Source organism: Lampetra planeri, chromosome 36, assembly GCF_965212315.1.
Source record: "Lampetra planeri chromosome 36, kcLamPlan1.2.h2, whole genome shotgun sequence".
Taxonomy (NCBI): domain Eukaryota; kingdom Metazoa; phylum Chordata; class Hyperoartia; order Petromyzontiformes; family Petromyzontidae; genus Lampetra; species Lampetra planeri.
This window is the reverse complement of record NC_136142.1, coordinates 11,149,179-11,166,833: the sequence shown is the minus strand read 5'-3', so window position 1 is coordinate 11,166,833 and position 17,655 is coordinate 11,149,179. Positions and strand designations below refer to the sequence as shown.

The 17,655-nt window shown below is 53.0% G+C and overlaps 1 protein-coding gene across 6 annotated transcripts in view; it reads left to right on the top strand.

Annotated features, from left to right (window-relative positions):
* Positions 1–2,467: 2,467 nt before the first annotated feature.
* LOC144730809 (outer dynein arm-docking complex subunit 1-like) overlaps positions 2,468–17,655 on the top strand; it is a 30,518-nt gene continuing 15,330 nt past the window's right edge. The window contains exons 1-6 of one of the 6 annotated variants that reach the window (XM_078611589.1): positions 2,468–2,547; positions 3,588–3,664; positions 4,937–5,033; positions 7,489–7,678; positions 7,852–7,974; positions 8,358–8,471. In XM_078611589.1, the coding sequence (XP_078467715.1) occupies positions 3,598–3,664; positions 4,937–5,033; positions 7,489–7,678; positions 7,852–7,974; positions 8,358–8,471 (591 nt within the window). In that variant the 5' untranslated portion in view covers positions 2,468–2,547; positions 3,588–3,597. Of the gene's footprint in view, positions 2,548–3,587; positions 3,716–4,933; positions 5,034–7,488; positions 7,679–7,851; positions 7,975–8,357; positions 8,472–17,655 lie in introns of all 6 variants that reach the window. The other 5 variants (XM_078611587.1, XM_078611586.1, XM_078611584.1 and 2 more) reach the window with 5 other exon arrangements.

The following is a 17,655-nucleotide window of genomic DNA, read 5'->3' as shown; positions in this document are numbered from 1 at the left end:
GGCTTCGGGTCATCCTCCGGCTGTTCCCGGATCCTCCAGGGGACCGCTTGATGGGCAGCGTCGAGGACTCGGGCAAAGACTGCGCTGTTTAAATGACCATCCTTTAGAGTCCAGGTGCACTGGCACTCGGCAGTCGTGGGTGCCAACCCCGGCCACATGGGTCAATGGCTGATCCGGGCTCATTGTATGTTTGGGCGCGGCGCCACATGTGCGGGGGGGTGTTGTTTTGGAGATTGGTCTGCCTTGTAAATAGTTATAACCTTTTGGGGGGTCAATTGATCCCGGTATGTTCTCTGGTTCGCCTTGTTCTATATATTGTGTAAATAAGTATTTAGCTTAGTTCGAGTTCATTGTTATTATTGTTATTGTTGCGTTGATGTTGGAGGCCCACGCGTTACGTTGTATATGAAGGTTGGTCAGCTGAGACGGCTGAGTTTCACAAAGGGGGGGGGCGGTGATGTAGGGACGTAAATGGCGTCCCTGGGGTGTGACTGTTGTGAGGAGACGCGCTCCCTCACCTGCACTTACCTACCGATGGGGTCTCGAGGGGCCTGTCACGCTGGCTCGGGCTCCATCGGGAGAGGCAGGGGAAGTGACGTGGCAAGAGGCGGGGTGGGGCCACGCTCAGGGAAGGGGAAGGGAAGAGGCGGGGCCTTCGGACAGTGTCGAACAGTCGGTGTGGGGAACTGATGGTGGATGGTCACGCCGGGGGAAGCGGGAGCCGACGGTGTTAGGGCTCCAAGTATCAAGAATCCTCCCTCTCCCTCGTTGGGGTCTAGAGTAGCCTTGTTGTAGCTGATACTGTTAAAGTGAATAAAGTGTGGTGCCTCCTATCCCAGTGTGTGCCTCGTCAGACACGCATTACACATGCGCACCTCACACACACCCTCAAATTACCAACACCACACCGCCACTGTAGCTCTATGCTCACTCTCTCGCGCACACCGTCCGCCCCACGCAGTCGCACCACACACAAATTGCAGACACCACGCTGATGTTCTACTCCCACACAGAAATCACACTGCGCCGATACTCGGAACTAAAAGTTTATTAACGGCGCAAATACACTCTACCTGGAGGGGGAATATTTTGCGAGAAGAGCTTAGCCTAACTCTGCCTATGAACCCAGTCACTCAAACGTCCTACCACGTACCTCATAGTTGTACTCACAGCGTCGCATGGACGCTGTGAGAGTCGGAGGGAGAAAGACGAGCGAAAACCTCACCTATCACTGCCTCGTAGCAGCACTCGCTGGCATCACACGGATGCTGCAAGCGGCTCGAGGAGGCAGGACGGCAGGGAATGGGTCTTGATGGCCCGGAGATTGAAGAAAACTGACTTAAAATCATCCTGGGTTACTCTTTTTATTATCTAAACTTCAAAGGCCCAGGGTGACGTTGTACCGCGCAGCCAATCATGCGCTTACCCGCGCCGTCGTCCCTCTCCACCATCTCTACCGTTGCCTAATCCCCTCACTTCAAAGGCCCAGGGTGGCATTGTATCGCGCGGACAATCGTGCGCTTACCTGCGGTTACCACTGCCCCCCCTCCCCCACTTGTGACCGGCGGGCGGCGGCGGCCACCCATTATCCCTTTGTCTTCTGCCCTTCTCGCTCAGGGTTCCGTCCTCCGTTCTCCCTCCCCGAGTTGTACTTTATTGCGGTTGGCCCAGGGAACCTTTTCTTCCTGCGCCCATATAATTTTAAACCAATTTTAGGGGCATCGCAATATAACCTGCCCTGCGAGGGTCGGCCAATCTCCTGGCAACGGGAAACCATGGGACTTTCCCTCCAGGTGCGCTTTGGATTAAAACCGGATGTACCAGGCAATCCCCCACCAGGACACTACGTGGGTGCGCTGCGTGCGGGTTTGTGTTTAGTGCAGGGGTCGGGAGAGAATCGCGGCGCTTGCGGAGTTGCTTCACGGTTGTGGCACCACATATTTACGCGATCAAACTAAAATATATATCTATTATGGATAATATTGGTCGCAATAGCCTACTACGTGTTAAACTAACGAAGCGAGTTATCTCGCGGTAGAGAGATGGTATCTCCCTCGCCTGGTATGCAGGAGGTCGTGTGTTCTATCCCGGCCCTGACAATGCCTGCTGTGTATTGGGAGTTTGCATGTCTCTCTCCCCGTGGTCCCGTTAAGTTTTTTTTCCGGGTTTTATGGTTTTTCCCTCCACATTTAGAATCAGCATCGCCACACGTTTCGAGTGTTTGGCTGCTGCCACACATTCTCTAATGGTAATGTCAGCCACTTCGTTGGTCTATAATTTGTGGCCAGGTCGCTTCTGAAAAAATAGCTAATAGCTCGGTGGGCCTTAGCTGCTAAAATAAAACGTTAAATAGTTGTTTTAGTCAGTTGTTTTAGTTTCGAGTTATTTAGGGTACAGCGTCTGTAAATCGATGCGAGGATCGCAAAAAGACGATACGAATCGATTGTCCGTGACTCCGCCTTTGTGTCGCCGCGTACCCGGATGTCGACGCGTCGGGCAATGCGGGTGACGTCACCATAGCAACGAGACGCGGAGAGAAGCAAACAGGTCATCTCACGCTCCTCACTCCCTCCTCATACTCCCTCCTCACTCACTCCTCACACTCCCTCCTCACACTCCTCACACTTGCTTCTCACACTCCTCACACTCCCTTCTCACACTCCTCACACTCCCTTCTCACACTCCTCACTACTCTCCTCGCACTCATCTCACTCGCTTCACACTCCTCACAATCCTCCCCTCACTCTTGCCACTCACTGCTCATACTCTCACTGCTAACCCTATCGCACCTGTGGTGTGATGATGATGGTGGTGAAGCATGGTGGTGAGGCTGTGTGGTGATGGTGGTGAGGCTGTCTGGTGATGATAGTGAGGCTGTCTGGTGATGGTGGTGAGGCTGCGTGGTGATGATGGTGAGGCTGCGTGGTGATGGTGGTGAGGATGTCTGGTGATGGTGGTGAGGCTGTGTGGTGATGGTGGTGAGGCTGCGTGGTGATGGTGGTGAGGCTGCGTGGTGATGGTGGTGAGGCTGCGTGGTGATGGTGGTGAGGCTGCGTGGTGATGGTGGTGAGGCTGCGTGGTGATGGTGGTGAGGCTGCGTGGTGATGGTGGTGAGGCTGCGTGGTGATGGTGGTGAGGCTGCGTGGTGATGGTGGTGAGGCTGCGTGGTGATGGTGGTGAGGCTGCGTGGTGATGGTGGTGAGGCTGTATGGTGATGGTGGTGAGGCTGTGTGGTGATAGCGGAGTTCTGTTCTTACACGGATGTGATGATGTTGCCCGGCGACCCGAGTTCGATTCTTGCTCACGGTCACCACCAGTGACGATTATCTGAACCGGTCCTGTGCCTCCCCTAAATCGACTCAGCCTCAAATAAGTACCTGGTACGGTGTGCAAACATAGCCACCAGGAAGACAAAGGCGGCCGGGCGTGGTGTTGGCCACCCAACCCCTCGTGTGCCGTGCTGGCCTTCAATAGGTGCTCGCTTACAGCACCTACCCCCAACAGTCTGTTAAGGATAAACGGGGGATCTTCGTCTATGTATATTCTAAACACGTCGTGTGATGGTGATGGAGAAGCGTCTCGCACAGCAGGAGCAGGATGCCTCGGGGCCGCTCTGCACGCAGCCCGCTGTCCGACATGAGTGACGTGGATCTCGATGGCCTGGGTAATCTCATCCCGCCGCACGTATGGCCTTACAAGGGCCTCGCTACTGGAGGTGACGCGGCCCAGCGATAGCGCGTTCGCCGCTCGTTGTAGAAGGTTTACGGTTCGAATCCAGCGGCCGCCATGAGTATTGCTATACGCACCGTCTGCTCGTGTCATTCGCAAGAGCAGGTCATTGCGTCCACATTTGTTAAATTGACCCCCAAATTACTCAATTGGGATCACACATTTTAATCATCGCCACCTGCTTTCCAGACTCATGCCCCAAATCACTCTTGAAAATCAGACTCACCCCGATCTCTTTTGTTAATCACTTGGTTCAACTGTCCCTGCAGTGGAGGACAAAAAAGCAGACTTAGGTACCCTATCCCTTCACCCCTTATCAGCTGAAAGCTAGATATGTGGGAACTGGCAAGAACTGGTTCAGTGAAAACACAACTCAAGGGAGGTCTGTGATCAAAGGAGAATTTGGTATATGAATGGACAATAATCTGTGGAGGCAGTACTCAATCCCTTCATTGAAGCAAATAAAACGGAGACATCTCAGTCATGTCCATTGTTCTGGAGCTCGCCACATTCACTGGGAAGGATGCAGCCTTGAAGTGTGTTTTGGATTTGTAACGTGTGGATACCACCTTTCCTGTCCTAGCAGTCATGTGACAGTAGTAACCTTAAGTTACAGGGTGAAGTGTTCATGTGATGTTATTGATTAGTTCTGCTGCTGTCCATGTTCATTCAAAATCATTTAGATTGCTTTTGTTTAACAAACCACGGTCTTTGTTTGACTGGGTGGAGTCACGTGGTCATCATTACAATGCTGTATCCAACGTCGTTACATTTTATATGTGCATCTGATGATATCGAGATGCTGCAAAACAATATGATAATTTGTCTTTGTAAAAGTTAAGAACTCATCTTCAATTACTTTGCAAATATTTTTTTATACAGTATTCACCATAATCTCTTGTCTGCTTGGTTGTTAATTAATAGGCTGAAGAATGCACATTTTCTTGCTTTGATCCCCTGCCTGGGCTTGTCTGGGTCAGGGTGCCCAGGTGCAAGAGGAGGGTCGGGGTTTGGGCCTCCTACCTCTACTGTGTCAATGACTAAAAACCTGGGCCGTCATTGAGTTTAATGTCTCTGTAATGTGACACTGTCGCAAGTTAACTGACGAAGCCGAGTTGCTTTGTTTCGCATGGGATCAAATGGCTGAGAGTTCCATGCGGGAGCATTTCACCATCTTGCTTCAGCGCTTTTGTATATTCCACAGCAGAAGGGGAACTGAGCAAGCTCCAGCGGCAGTGCCGCATCATCGAGGGTGACCGGCAAACGTACAACATGGAGTCCCAGGATCTTATCCGCAGGCAGATGTAATGTAGCCCTTCTACCTATCTCTAAAAAAATGCTACGCTCATGCTGACAATGTGAAGGCTTTGAGTGCCCGCCTTACTAAAATTACCTTAACAAAGCACTGGTGTGGTGTGGCTATGTCCCCCGTGTTCAGAGGATGTATGATGAGCCGCTTGCATTCCCCTTTCTCTGTCTTTACACCATTGTGCTCTCTCCAGTATATATCCCTTTGTGACATGCAGAAGGCAGTGAGGCGCCATGATCGTTGACTTGCTCTCTCTATTAAATATATTTGCCCGCTGAAAGCCAACATTTTTTTTGGTAAGCTAAACTATTAAACTATTTTTATTTTCCCAGGTAAAGCCTACTGAGCTATACAGTAAAACCTTGGATTGCGAGCATAATTCGTTCCGGAAACATGTTTGTAATCCAAAGCACTCGTATATCATAGTACTCGTATATCAGTTGTGATCACGTGACGCTCGGCAGACAAAGCGTACACGTACTACTCGTATTGCAAGACCTCGCTCTTTTATCAAATTAATATTTATTAAAAAAATTTGCTCGTCTTGCAAAACACTCGCAGACCAAGTTACTCGCAATCCAAGGTTTTACTGTATAACTATTTTTCAGAGGCGACCTGGCCACAATGATAGCTCAACGAAGTGGCTTATGTGGAAATGTATAGCAGCCAAATACTCTCAACACATGTTTCTACAGTGAGGGAAAAATGTATTTGATCCCCTGCTGATTTTGTACGGTTGCCCACTGACAAAGAAATGATCAGTCTATAATTTTAATGGTAGGTTTATTTGAACAGTGAGAGACAGAATAACAACAACAAAATCCAGAAAAACGCATGTCAAAAATGTTATAAATTGATTTGCATTTTAATGAGGGAAATAAGTATTTGACCCCTCTGCAAAACATGACTTAGTACTTGGTGGCAAAACCCTTGTTGGCAATCACAGAGGTCAGACGTTTCTTGTAGTTGACCACCAGGTTTGCACACATCTCAGGAGGGATTTTGTCCCACTTCTCTTTAAAGATCTTCTCCAAGTCATTAAGGTTTCAAGGCTGACGTTTGGAAACTCGAACCTTCAGCTCGCTCCACAGATTTTCTATGGGATTATGGTCTGGAGACTGGCTCGGCCACTCCAGGACCTTAATGTGCTGCTTCCTGAGCCACTCCTTTGTTGCCTTGGCCGTGTGTTTTGGGTCATTGTCATGATGGAATACCCATCCACGACCCATTTTCAATGCCCTGGCTGAGGGAAGGAGGTTCTCACCAAAGATTTGACGGTACATGGCCCCGTCCATCGTCCCTTTGATGCGGTGAAGTTGTCCTGTCCCCTTAGCAGAAAAACACCCCCAAAGCATAATGTTTCCACCTCCATGTTTGACGGTGGGGATGGTGTTCTTGGGGTCATAGGCAGCATTCCTCCTCCTCCAAACACGGCGAGTTGAGTTGATGCCAAAGAGCTCCATTTTGGTCTCATCTGACCACAACACTTTCACCCAGTTGTCCTCTGAATCATTCAGATGTTCATTGGAAAACTTCAGACGGGCATGTATATGTGCTTTCTTTAGCAGGGGGACCTTGCGGGCGCTGCAGGATTTCAGTCCTTCACGGCGTAGTGTGTTACCAACTGTTTTCTTGGTGACTATGGTCCCAGCTGCCTTGAGATCATTGACAAGATCCTCCCGTGTAGTTCTGGGTTGATTCCTCACCGTTCTCATGATCATTGCAACTCCACGAGGTGAGATCTTGCATGGAGCCCCAGGCCTAGGGAGATTGACAGTTCTTTTGTGTTTCTTCCATTTGCGAATAATCGCACCAACTGTTGTCACCTTCTCACCAAGCTGCTTGGCGATGGTCTTGTAGCCCATTCCAGCCTTGTGTAGGTCTACAATCTTGTCCCTGACATCCTAGGAGAGCTCTTTGGTCTTGGCCATGGTGGAGAGTTTGGAATCTGATTGATTGATTGCTTCTGTGAACAGGTGTCTTTTATACAGGTAACGAGCTGAGATTAGGAGCACACTCTTAAAGGGAGTGCTCCTAATCTCAGCTTGTTACCTGTATAAAAGACACCTGGGAGCCAGAAATCTTTCTGATTGCGAGGGGGTCAAATACTTATTTCCCTCATTAAAATGCAAATCAATTTATAACATTTTTGACATGCGTTTTTCTGGATTTTGTTGTTATTCTGTCTCTCTGTTCAAATAAACCTACCATTAAAATTATAGACTGATCATTTCTTTGTCAGTGGGCAAACGTATAAAATCAGCAGGGGATCAAATACTTTCTTCCCTCACTGTAAATGAGGGGGGAAAACCCGGAGGACCTGGAGTAGTACATGCAAACTCCAAATATACAGCAGGCGTAAGGGTCGGGATCGAACCCACGGCCTCATGTATACTAGGCGAGGCAGATAACATGTCGCCACCACGGCGGTGGTTGTGTTGGCCCGACAGGTCCGAGATCTTCAAGCTGGAGAAGGAAAAGGAGGATCTGATACAGAGCGTCCGTCTATCGGAGCGCAAAAGCATGAGAATGCGGGACCAGGAGTGCACGGAGAACCTGCGAGCCATGCTGGAGCTGCGCGAGGCGCTGGAGAGTGATATCAGCCAAGAGAGACGCAGGCTGGACGAGCTCGATGTACAGGCAGGGATTCCTCACAGACTCGCAGCCTCAAAGCATTAAAGCTCGTCACTCCACTGACTGGTGTACAGTTCAATCGAGACTGTATTAAGTGTGAAAGGACAGGTGAACAGTTGGTTTGACTCGTGCACATGGTGGGTGTGCGTGTCTCACGTGTGCGTGCTTGGCGGTATCAGGTGAAACAAATGGAACGGAAGATGGAAGCGGAGAGGAGAAAGTCAGGGGGCTCCTCTGGCACACGCACACACGTGACACGGACGCACAAGTACACGCATGTGCTGGAAAATCGACTCGACACGGTACGTCGCACAACACGTCCAGCACTCTCGATGTGCTGTGAAAATGTGTTTTTGCGTGATAAATTGTGCTTCCGGGCAGTAAAGAAGCTGGTAAAGCCACCTTTAAACCTTTTTTATCCTGACAAGATTTGGTAGCGAAATTTTATTTCACACTACCTTCATCATGGGGTTGAGACAATATCCTTCCTATTCCCAATGACATGGTCACAAATCATTGAGAGCTCAGAGCATCACATAACGGGTTACATCAATCACTGTCGGCCAATCGCATCATATGATAGGTTAAACTATTAAAAGACAAAGCACAGGCAATTTCAAGTCGAGTGGGATGTTTATGAGTAGAGATGCATTGTTGCTAAATGCGCCCACACCTGTATTTGCAGGCGCTGAGCAAGTTTAACGTGCAGCTGACCCAAAATGCAAGATTGCGAGAAGACATTGAGAGCCTGAGAGTGGAGCGTGAGCACTTTGAAAATATCTACAGGAAACTGCTAAAGGTATGAACACAATGTTGGACACCACTACCCTGGTGATTCGATTATTTGCCTCAATTTGATTTTAGAATTGATGGGAGCTTTTAGAGTTTCTCGCATTGCACCTCTAATGACTGCATGGGAAATGTGAATCATTTACCACGAATATGATTCTTTAAATAACATCTGTTTACTGATAATGCAATTCAATGCATGTAATCGTGAGCTTAAGAAGTGATATTAGGTGAATAGATTCATTATTTCAATAACAATAAGCACGCAATTTGATTGTATACAGTCGTATCTGTGATGAGGTTTTCAGGTTAGTGATGTGCCATTCAATTAGGGTTGCCACCCAGTCGGGTTTGACCCAGACAGTCTGGGAATTGATATCTGCGTTTGGGTGGCAGCGTTTTAATTGTATTGAGTTTACCTTTATTACAGTATATTGCACGGTTTTGATTGACAAAGCATGACAGAGAAATATGTCTGGGCTTGGTCTACAGTGGAAAAGGTGGCAATGCTGCGTTTAGTGAAGTGTGCTGAGCTCTCGTGTGACTGCAAGTGGCTGCCATGCCGCATTGCAGCCACTTGGAAGTCACACGAGGACAGCGAGACAGAAACATGATATTGTCCGGCTCGTGAGGCGTTGAGGCACGTTTATTTTCACAATGCAATACAGTGTGGATTTATTTATCATGTGAATAAAACCACATCTCAACACAGTGGGACACTGGCCTCCTGGGGAAAGGAAAGGTATGTTTGTTTGTTTGCTTACATTAGTTATGTCCTGGCTGTGCCAGCTGTGTACGTGGCTCATTGGTTCTGGACCCCAGTTACTTTGTCCTGGACTGTTGCTCTGCTCTATCCTGTGTTTCCTTGCTCTGACCCCCACCCCCTCATCTTTCTTCAATCCTGATATGGTTCTTTATTTTTGTGAATTACTATGATATACAGTTCAATTCAGATGCTATTACTTTACATTTTCTGCTGGGATTTTTGTATTTTATGAGCAAAAATACACTTATCAGTCTTGAGCTTGGACTTGAACTGTGGCAGAGAGAGTCAGCAGAACGGGCAGCAGAAGGAAGGGAGTTCCAGAATTCTGAAGCAGTAGAGGAGCAGGAGTGATCTCCCACTGAACAAAGGTTGATGGGGGCTGCAATAGAAATATTTGGTTCATAGAGCTGAGAGTACATCAGGGGGTGTAGAGGGAGATGAGAGAGAAGAGATAGGTGAGCACGTGTGTTGGGGCCACTGGCCCCCGAGGTCTCTCCCTGCTGGGCACCGACTGCAGGGGTCCCGCCGTTTCCCGACCCCTCGCTGGTATGCGAACAGCTGCTGCCACCGCTGGGCTCATCGCTCGCGGGGTAAGGGCTGTCGCCCGACGGCTCCCCTCCCTGGTTCGCACCTCCGCGAGTTCGCGAGAGGGGCATGGCTCGTCGCCGGCTCCCGTACGCCTGTAAACACTGCGTTGCCTCTCCGCCAATCAAACGCGACGCCTCCCCTCGCACAGCCCCGTGCAGCAATCACACGCTCTGAACGGGGGGTCAGGGGTCGGAGGGCGAATGACGTTGCTCGCACACGCGCTCGTTCAAAGGGGCCGTGGAACAGGTGTTTACGATGGGTGTGAGCCCTCACAAGTCTCCACGGCGACAGACGGAGCGCGCACCCGTGGAAACACCGACCACCCACAGCACCACGCGCTTTCACCCGCTCGTCCAAACCACAAGAGGCTGCGATGGGTTATTAATGATTTATTATCGGCCGACTGTGATTCACTGTTGGGTCAGTAGGGATCGGCAAGGCAGGCCTACACTATCGCCCAAGGGTCTGTACCCGATGTATCTAATTTGATAGGCTCTAAGCGGTTTTGGTTTCTCTAGCCTCAATCCCAGTACTCTCTTTCCTCTTACTCACAGTTTAGATGCGCACGGCGCTCCGGTGGTCTCGTCCTCTCCGCACACTTCGACGCGTCGCACGGATGTTCGAGTGGCCGCACTGGGAACCGTCCCGGGCGCTGACTTCCGGAGCAAGAAACCGCTCTGCCTGTCTGCGCCCCCCTTTTATTTTTTACCTACATCAAAGAACGCCGACCCGAGGGCCTTCTCGGCCAATCAGGTCGCCACGCCCGTTCAGCCGCATTCCCGGTTTCCCTAACAATGGGTCCGCCGTTGACTGCGGCGCCGGCGGTGGTCCACGTGCGCTTTTGCTATGCTAATCAGCCATGGTTTCCGTAACAAAGGACTCGCCGTGGGCTGCTGCGCGGCGGCGGTCCCCGAGCCCACCCACTATGCCAATCAGCCGCCCCCCTCCTGGCTTCTCCCTTCGTTCATGGCTGCGGACCCCTGCCTGCCTTGCCGATACGTGTGTGTGGGGGGTGCGTTTCAACTGTGGTGGCTGGACAGCCCCCGCCGTGACCATGCAATCTCAACCCAGGTCACAGCGCCGCGGTGCGAATTAGCATCGGGGGAGGTCGCCCAATTCCCTGGCCGCAGGAAACCGTGAAGATTATCCCTATGAGGCCAGGTGACCTCCCCTCGGAGCTCTATGGGGGGGAAATGTTGTGAGGGTGTGTTTATGTAGGGGGTGGTGAGGGGGAAGCGGGGTCGGCCCCGTCGCTTGGTGGTGGCGAGGTCGTAGATGGGGCGCCCGCCGAGCGGCTTCGCGGCGGCGGCATCACACGTGCAAGATAGTATAGTGTGATAGGAGGGGAGAGTGCATGGAGGGGAGTAGATTGGGATGAGAGAAAATAGAGCTCACAGCGAGCAGTAGAGGTAAGCGGGTAGTGGTAGGTGTAACGGGTTCCGGAGACACTTGTAGAGGTAACTTCTTTATTACAATCCAACCAACAGTCCAACAGTCCTGATACTCTGTAACAACTCCCAGGTACACAGCCTAGGTACACAGCCTAGATACACTACTCTGGCTACGCTCTGGAACTCGCCCTCACAAGGTCGTAGAGTCGGGAGTTCCAGAGTCCCACCACTGGCTCTCACAGCGTCCCAGGGTCCTCAGATGGCTGGTCTTGGGTATTGGGGTCTTGAGCTACGACTGGCCCTGATCGTCCAGGGAGCTCCCCTTTTATGCCTAGTCCCCAACGAGGGGTGGGGCCGTGTGTGCCCCCAGATATCCCACAGAGCACACACAGCCCCCCCCCCCCCGTTGGTGGCGCCAAGTGGCTTAAGCGCCTGGGCCACCCGGGAACCCAACGCCTGATGCGGCCCAGCCTCACCCAGGTACAGGCAGTACCTGGGTGTGGCTGGGCCGCATCAGGTATTCCACAAAAAAAACTTTACAAAAAAAATCCAAACTTCTCAAATGTCATTACTAACAGTTATTTAACTTCAATGGGTTATTTTTAACATGAATAGAATATTGAAGAACATGAACGGTTCTTCTGAACATGGCTTTTCTTGCCTACTTCTTGCTGCCAGAGACCTGGCAGCGCTTCCTCTCACATAGCTGAGCCACATTTGTCTTGAGGGAGGAAGCAGTTGAGACCCTAAGTATGGCTTGAAGATGATCATCAGTAAGTCTGGACCTGTACTTGGACTTATTGAAGTTCAAGGTGGAAAAGAGCTTTTCACACAAATATGTGCTCCCAAAAAGGCACATGGTCCGCTTGAACATTCAGGAAAGCTCAGGGAGGCTGGGGTTCAATTCTCGCAAAAATTGCCCAAGCTTGTCTTCTTTTCCACTCACCTCCCTGAACTTGGCTTTGAGGTCAGAGTTGCACTGCAGGTCAATGAGCTCCATTTGAAGCACATCAAAGGAGAAGGGATCCGCAAAAATTTGAAAAGTGGCTCTGTGCGTCTTGAAGTCTGCAAATCTGTGATCAAATTCCTCCTGTAGCCTCAAAATGGCATCAACATACTTCTCACCACTGAATGGTGTGCCTGCATTCAGGAGTGCCTTGCATGCTGGGAAATGGCAAAGGTTTGTCTGAGAGAGCTGGGCTTTCCATAACACAAGTTTTGTGGAGAATGCTCTCACGTTGTCATAGGCAGCACTGACGAGCTGCCCCTGGCCTTGTAACTTCTTGTTCAGTACATTCAGCTCATGCGTGATGTCAACAAGAAAAGCTAAGTCCATGAGCCATTTGGGATCACTTAGCACAGGAACAGCCACCCCATCCTTCTCCATGAAGGCTTTCACTTCTACTCTCAACTCAAAAAATCTCTTCAAGACGTTTCCCCTGCTGAGCCAACGTACATCGGTGAAGTAGAGCACATCCTCATATTCTGACTCCATTTCCTCTAAAAAAGTACGGAACATCCGGTGCTTTAAGCCCCTGGATCTGATTTGGTTGATGCATTTCACAACAACAGACATCACATTGTCAAACTTCAGGCATTTGCTGCAAAGGGCCTGCTGATGGATGATGCAGTGAAGAGCAATGGCCTCCTCCACACCCTCCTCTTCTAGTTTTCTTTGAACAAGTGCCACCAGTCTATTTTTCCTCCCTGTCATTGATGGCGCTCCGTCGGTTGTTATTCCAACAAACTTCTTCCATGGCACACATATCAGGTGTAAATAATAATGTAAAACAGCCCAGACTGTAAAATGTAGATATTAGCTCAATGACGTGTTATAAACTGCTGCGGTTTAGAATAATCCGTCTGCGTAAAGAAGCTCCAAAAACCTCACAGCGCAGCGTTTGCGTAAAGGAGCCGTGGTGTCCCTTGCATTTGCCTTCAATTTAACAAATTGTGTGTGTGTGTGTTCCGTTCGTTTTCTCTGCTGGACACAGAAGTCGCCTTTGCTCAAGATGCCACTTTATTAATCACTGACACAAAGACTGATACCGTCACTGCAGTATAGCCTAAATAAGTCCCACTGCATTGTAAGTGGCATGTGTGTGCTGTTTTAAGCATCGTTGTATGTGCATTCCAGGCCCTGTGCTCGTTGTACCTGCGCTGTCATATGTACTTAGCGTTCTGGCACCTTGTGATTTACAAATGAAGCACTGGATACATCATGACCTGCGCGAAAGAGGGCGGAAAACTATGAATTTCACCCTCCTGCTCTCCGCACATCCAAAGCCACTCTTTTTGTGGGGGTCGCTAGCCCCCGAGATCCCTCCCTCGATAATACTAACGGCCGGACTAACATCATCAATCGCCCCCCCCGCTGCTAAGCGAACCGCCGCTAGGCTCCTCACCCATGGTGTGGGAGCCGTCACCCGAGGATTCCCCTCCACCGCGGGTCCGCGTAGCAGGCATGGTTAACCACGTACGCGCACACCCACACACAGCTCTGCACGGCACTCACCCAACACTGACCACTCACGTTAGGATCGCGCACCTGTGTTACACACGTCGTGAACGTGCGCGCACACACATACAGCTCCACACGCGATACCCACTCTTGCGCCGCTCTGCGCCGCGCTGGCCGCTCACGTTACGATCGCGCACCTGGGGTACGCCGATTACGCACGCCGAGAGCTTACGCAAGTAACGAGCACACGCAAGCGGGGCACACGCCGACACGACGACTCGTCCCCTCCCCCACTCGCGCGTGCACATCAACACAAATATCGTACAAGGACGATTCTTGTCTCACACGGCTGCGTAGTCACGCCAACACACAAAAGTGCTCTCCCCGGGCGTTAACGCACACACCTCCGTACCCGCACAATCGTACAGAGACCACGGCCTTTATGCATACAACGACCACACACTCGCGAATGCAGTGCACGCTAATACCACGTTCCAAAAATACCCAACAACACGGTTTTGTTACTACGCTCGAGATTTTATTAGCCCTTGCTAACCAACCGAGCCACCCGTGTGTGTGTGCGGGCCAGCAAGGCGCTTCTAACCCACACTCTGGTGCCGTGTAGCCCTATTCTATGCTGCGCTCTCTGCTAAACCGCTTTCCTACTCGTCCTTACCCCGAACTAACCCTCTCCTACGGATCCTACTCTCCGCTCTGAGGTGTTGTAAGGCGCGCAACACGATACCGTCTGTAGTCCTTGGTGACCTTGCGGCGCTCAGATCGTCCTGCAGACAATCTAGCGGCTCGCCCGATGACTCCTTCGTCGCTGACCCCGTGTCCAAACTCCAGAAGAAGAGACCTCCCTACTGCCCCTGCGTTTTCTTTTAAACTATTCACATCAAAGGCTAGGCGCCCCCGTCCCGACCGCCTTGGTCTCTCGACCAATCCTGAGCCTAGGATTTCCCGCTCTTTTGCGATCCCGCCGGCCTTTGAACTTTCGACCAATCAGTCGTCCCGGGTCCTGATCCCAGCTATCTGCCTTGCTGACCCGTGTTTGTGTTTGTATGCGTTTCTAACTGCGGGGCTCTCTGAGCTCGCCGTGGTCGTGCAATCTCAAATCCGCCCACGGCGCCGCAGTGTTACTTGGCCTGGGAAGGGTCCTGTCCAATTCCCTGGCCCTGAGAAACCGTGGGGTAACCCCCCTAGGGGGCCCTCGGGTGAAAACTCAGGGTAGGTGACCCGACCACGAGGCCCTACGTGGGTGCGGGTGCGTGTTTATGTGGGGGGGGGTGATGGGGGGCAGTGCGGCGGTGGAAGCCGGGCGGCTCCCTGGCTCGGCCGAGCGGCCCCGTCGCTGTGGCACCACATAGCCCCCCGGGGTGCCAGTCCCCGTCCCGGGTTGACTGGAGCACCTCGCCTGGGTTGCCCCCACGAGGTATCGCCGCGGGGTCCGCGGGATTCGCCCGGCCCTTGTGGCTGGCCTCGGGGGTGGCGGCTCCGTCTCCTGGGGCTCCGGCGGTGGTCTCCTCCTCCATTCCAACGGCTCCCCTCGGTCTCTGGCACCTGCGGGCTGGGGAACAAACTCAGAGGCGGTGGGGTTTAAGGGTCGCCGTCCTCGTCGCCCCCGGCCCCGCCCGGGGCCCCTCGGAGCCCGGGGCTCCGTGGGGCCCATATACTGCGCGAGGCCCCCGGGCACGGGGGGTGGGGGGACCCCGGGGTTTCGGGGTACTTGGACGGCGGGGCTCCCCCCCTCGGGGGCTGCTCGCCACGGCTTCAGTCGGCGGATGTTGACCACCATCTCCCGGCCCCTCTCTCCTCCCTGAATCAGCACCGTCCATGGTGAGATCTGCCGTCTCACAATCCAGGGTCCTCGCCAGTAGGTGGTCAGCTTCCCCACCTGTCCGGCACCGACGCGGGGAGTGTACAGCCACACCTCGGAGCCCGCAGTGTAGAAGGGGGGCTCCATACGGGGTCGGGCGCCCTGCTCTTGCCGCTGGTGCGCGGCCTCTCCGTGCGGGTAGGCTCGGCCCCTGGCCCCTCGCAGGGTCTCCAGCAAGTGCTCCACGGGGTGGCTCCCTTCCTCCCGTTGCGGCGGAGGGACACCGAACAGCAGATCTGCGGGCAGGCGAGACTCGCGACCAAACATCATTAGGAACGGGGTCTGTCCTGTAGATGTGTGAACGGCGGTGGTGTAGGCGAACAAGGCATAGGGGAGGTGTTCGTCCCAGTCCTGTTGATTCGCGGCCGCCATGCGTTTAAGCTTCCCGGCCAGAGTCTGGTTCATCCTCTCTACCATCCCGTTCGCCTGGGGGTGATACGCTGTGGTTCGGTCCTTCTGGATCCCGAACTCTCGGCACAGCGCCTGGAATAGTTCGGCCTCGAATTCACTACCCTGGTCGGTAATGACTCGTTCGGGGATCCCGCACTTAAGTACGTAGTTTTCCACGAAGGCCCGGGCCACTACGAGGGCTGTTTTATCCGGGATAGCCACCGCCACGGGGTAGCGGGTGAAGTACTCCACCGCTACGAGAATATATCGGTTGCCCCGGTGGGATCGTGGAAAGGGCCCCTGCAGGTCGATTCCGACCAACTGATTCGTCCGACTGACTCGGAACAGCCTCAGGGGTACCTGGTACCTCGCCGGCTTTTGCCCACACTGCTGACAGGCCCGGCAGCCCTGCACCCAGGCGGCCACATCTTGCGCCAATTTAGGCCAGAGATACTGGCGACGCAGAGTCTCCCGGGTGCGCCGTTCCCCATCATGGCCCCCGAGCGGGTGGTCGTGTACCAGTCGTAGTAGTTGGGGTCGCACATGGGCGGGAACGCAGATGCACCCCGGCTGCCCAGCGTCGGCCAGTTCCCTCACCACCCCGTTTTCTACACACAACCGGGCATACAAACCGCTCCAGGGCCCTGGTAGTGCATCCTTCCTCTCTCGCAGTGCCGCCTCCACCGCCGCCAGATCCGGATCCCGCTGCTGGGTTTGTCGCAGCTGCTCGTCGTCCAAGCCCGGGAAGGCGCAGCCGACATCCTCTTGGATCCTCCCGGTTGGGGTGGGATGATCCGTCTGTCCCCGGGCTCCTTCTGCAGGGGTTCCTGCGGTGCACACTGCACTCTCTCTCGGGGGGGGGAGTTTAGTTTCCGCGCGCTCCTTGGGTTCTGCTGCTTGGCGGCAGCGTCCCCCCGTGAAGCACGGGCAGGCGTCTCCCTCCCTCGTCTCAGCGCGCACCGCGGGCCGTCTTGACAAGGCGTCCGCGTTTGCGTGTGTCCGCCCCGCTCGGTACTCGATCTGCAGGTTGTACTCCTGCAGCTGCGCCAGCCATCGAGCCATCTGCCCCCGCGGTTCCTTGAATGTAAGGAGGAACTGCAGTGCATAATGATCGGTGCGCACACGACATTTCCTGCCGTACAAGTACGGTCGGAACTGTTTACACGCGAAAATTACAGCATACAGTTCCTGACGGGTTACACAATAGTTCAGTTCGGCCCCGCTCAGGGTCCGACTGGCGTACGCGATGACCCGCTCCGTCCCACCCTGCACTTGCGACAGCACCGCGCCCAGCCCACTGCTGCAGGCGTCAGTGTCCAAAATAAAATCGGTGGTGAAATCTGGGAAAGCCAAGGTGGGGGTGTGGGTGAGGTGGTCTTTGAGTGTGGTGAAAGCCGTCTGGCAGGCCTCCGACCACTGATAGGGGTTCTTAGGGGAGGTGAGTTGGGTGAGGGGGCGTGCAATCTCACTGAATCCCTTTACAAATCGACGGTAATAAGTGGCGAGTCCCAAGAATGACCTGATCTCCGTCAGGTTCCTCGGCCGCGGCCAATCCACTACGGCACGCACCTTCTCGGGATCGGTGCTCACCCCTGCCTCGCTGACTCGGTGTCCGAGGTACCCCACCTCGCGTTGCGCAATGTAACACTTACGTGGCTTGAGCTTGAGATGGGCTGCTCGCAGTCGCTGGAATACTTCCCGCAGCCTGGACCAGTGTTC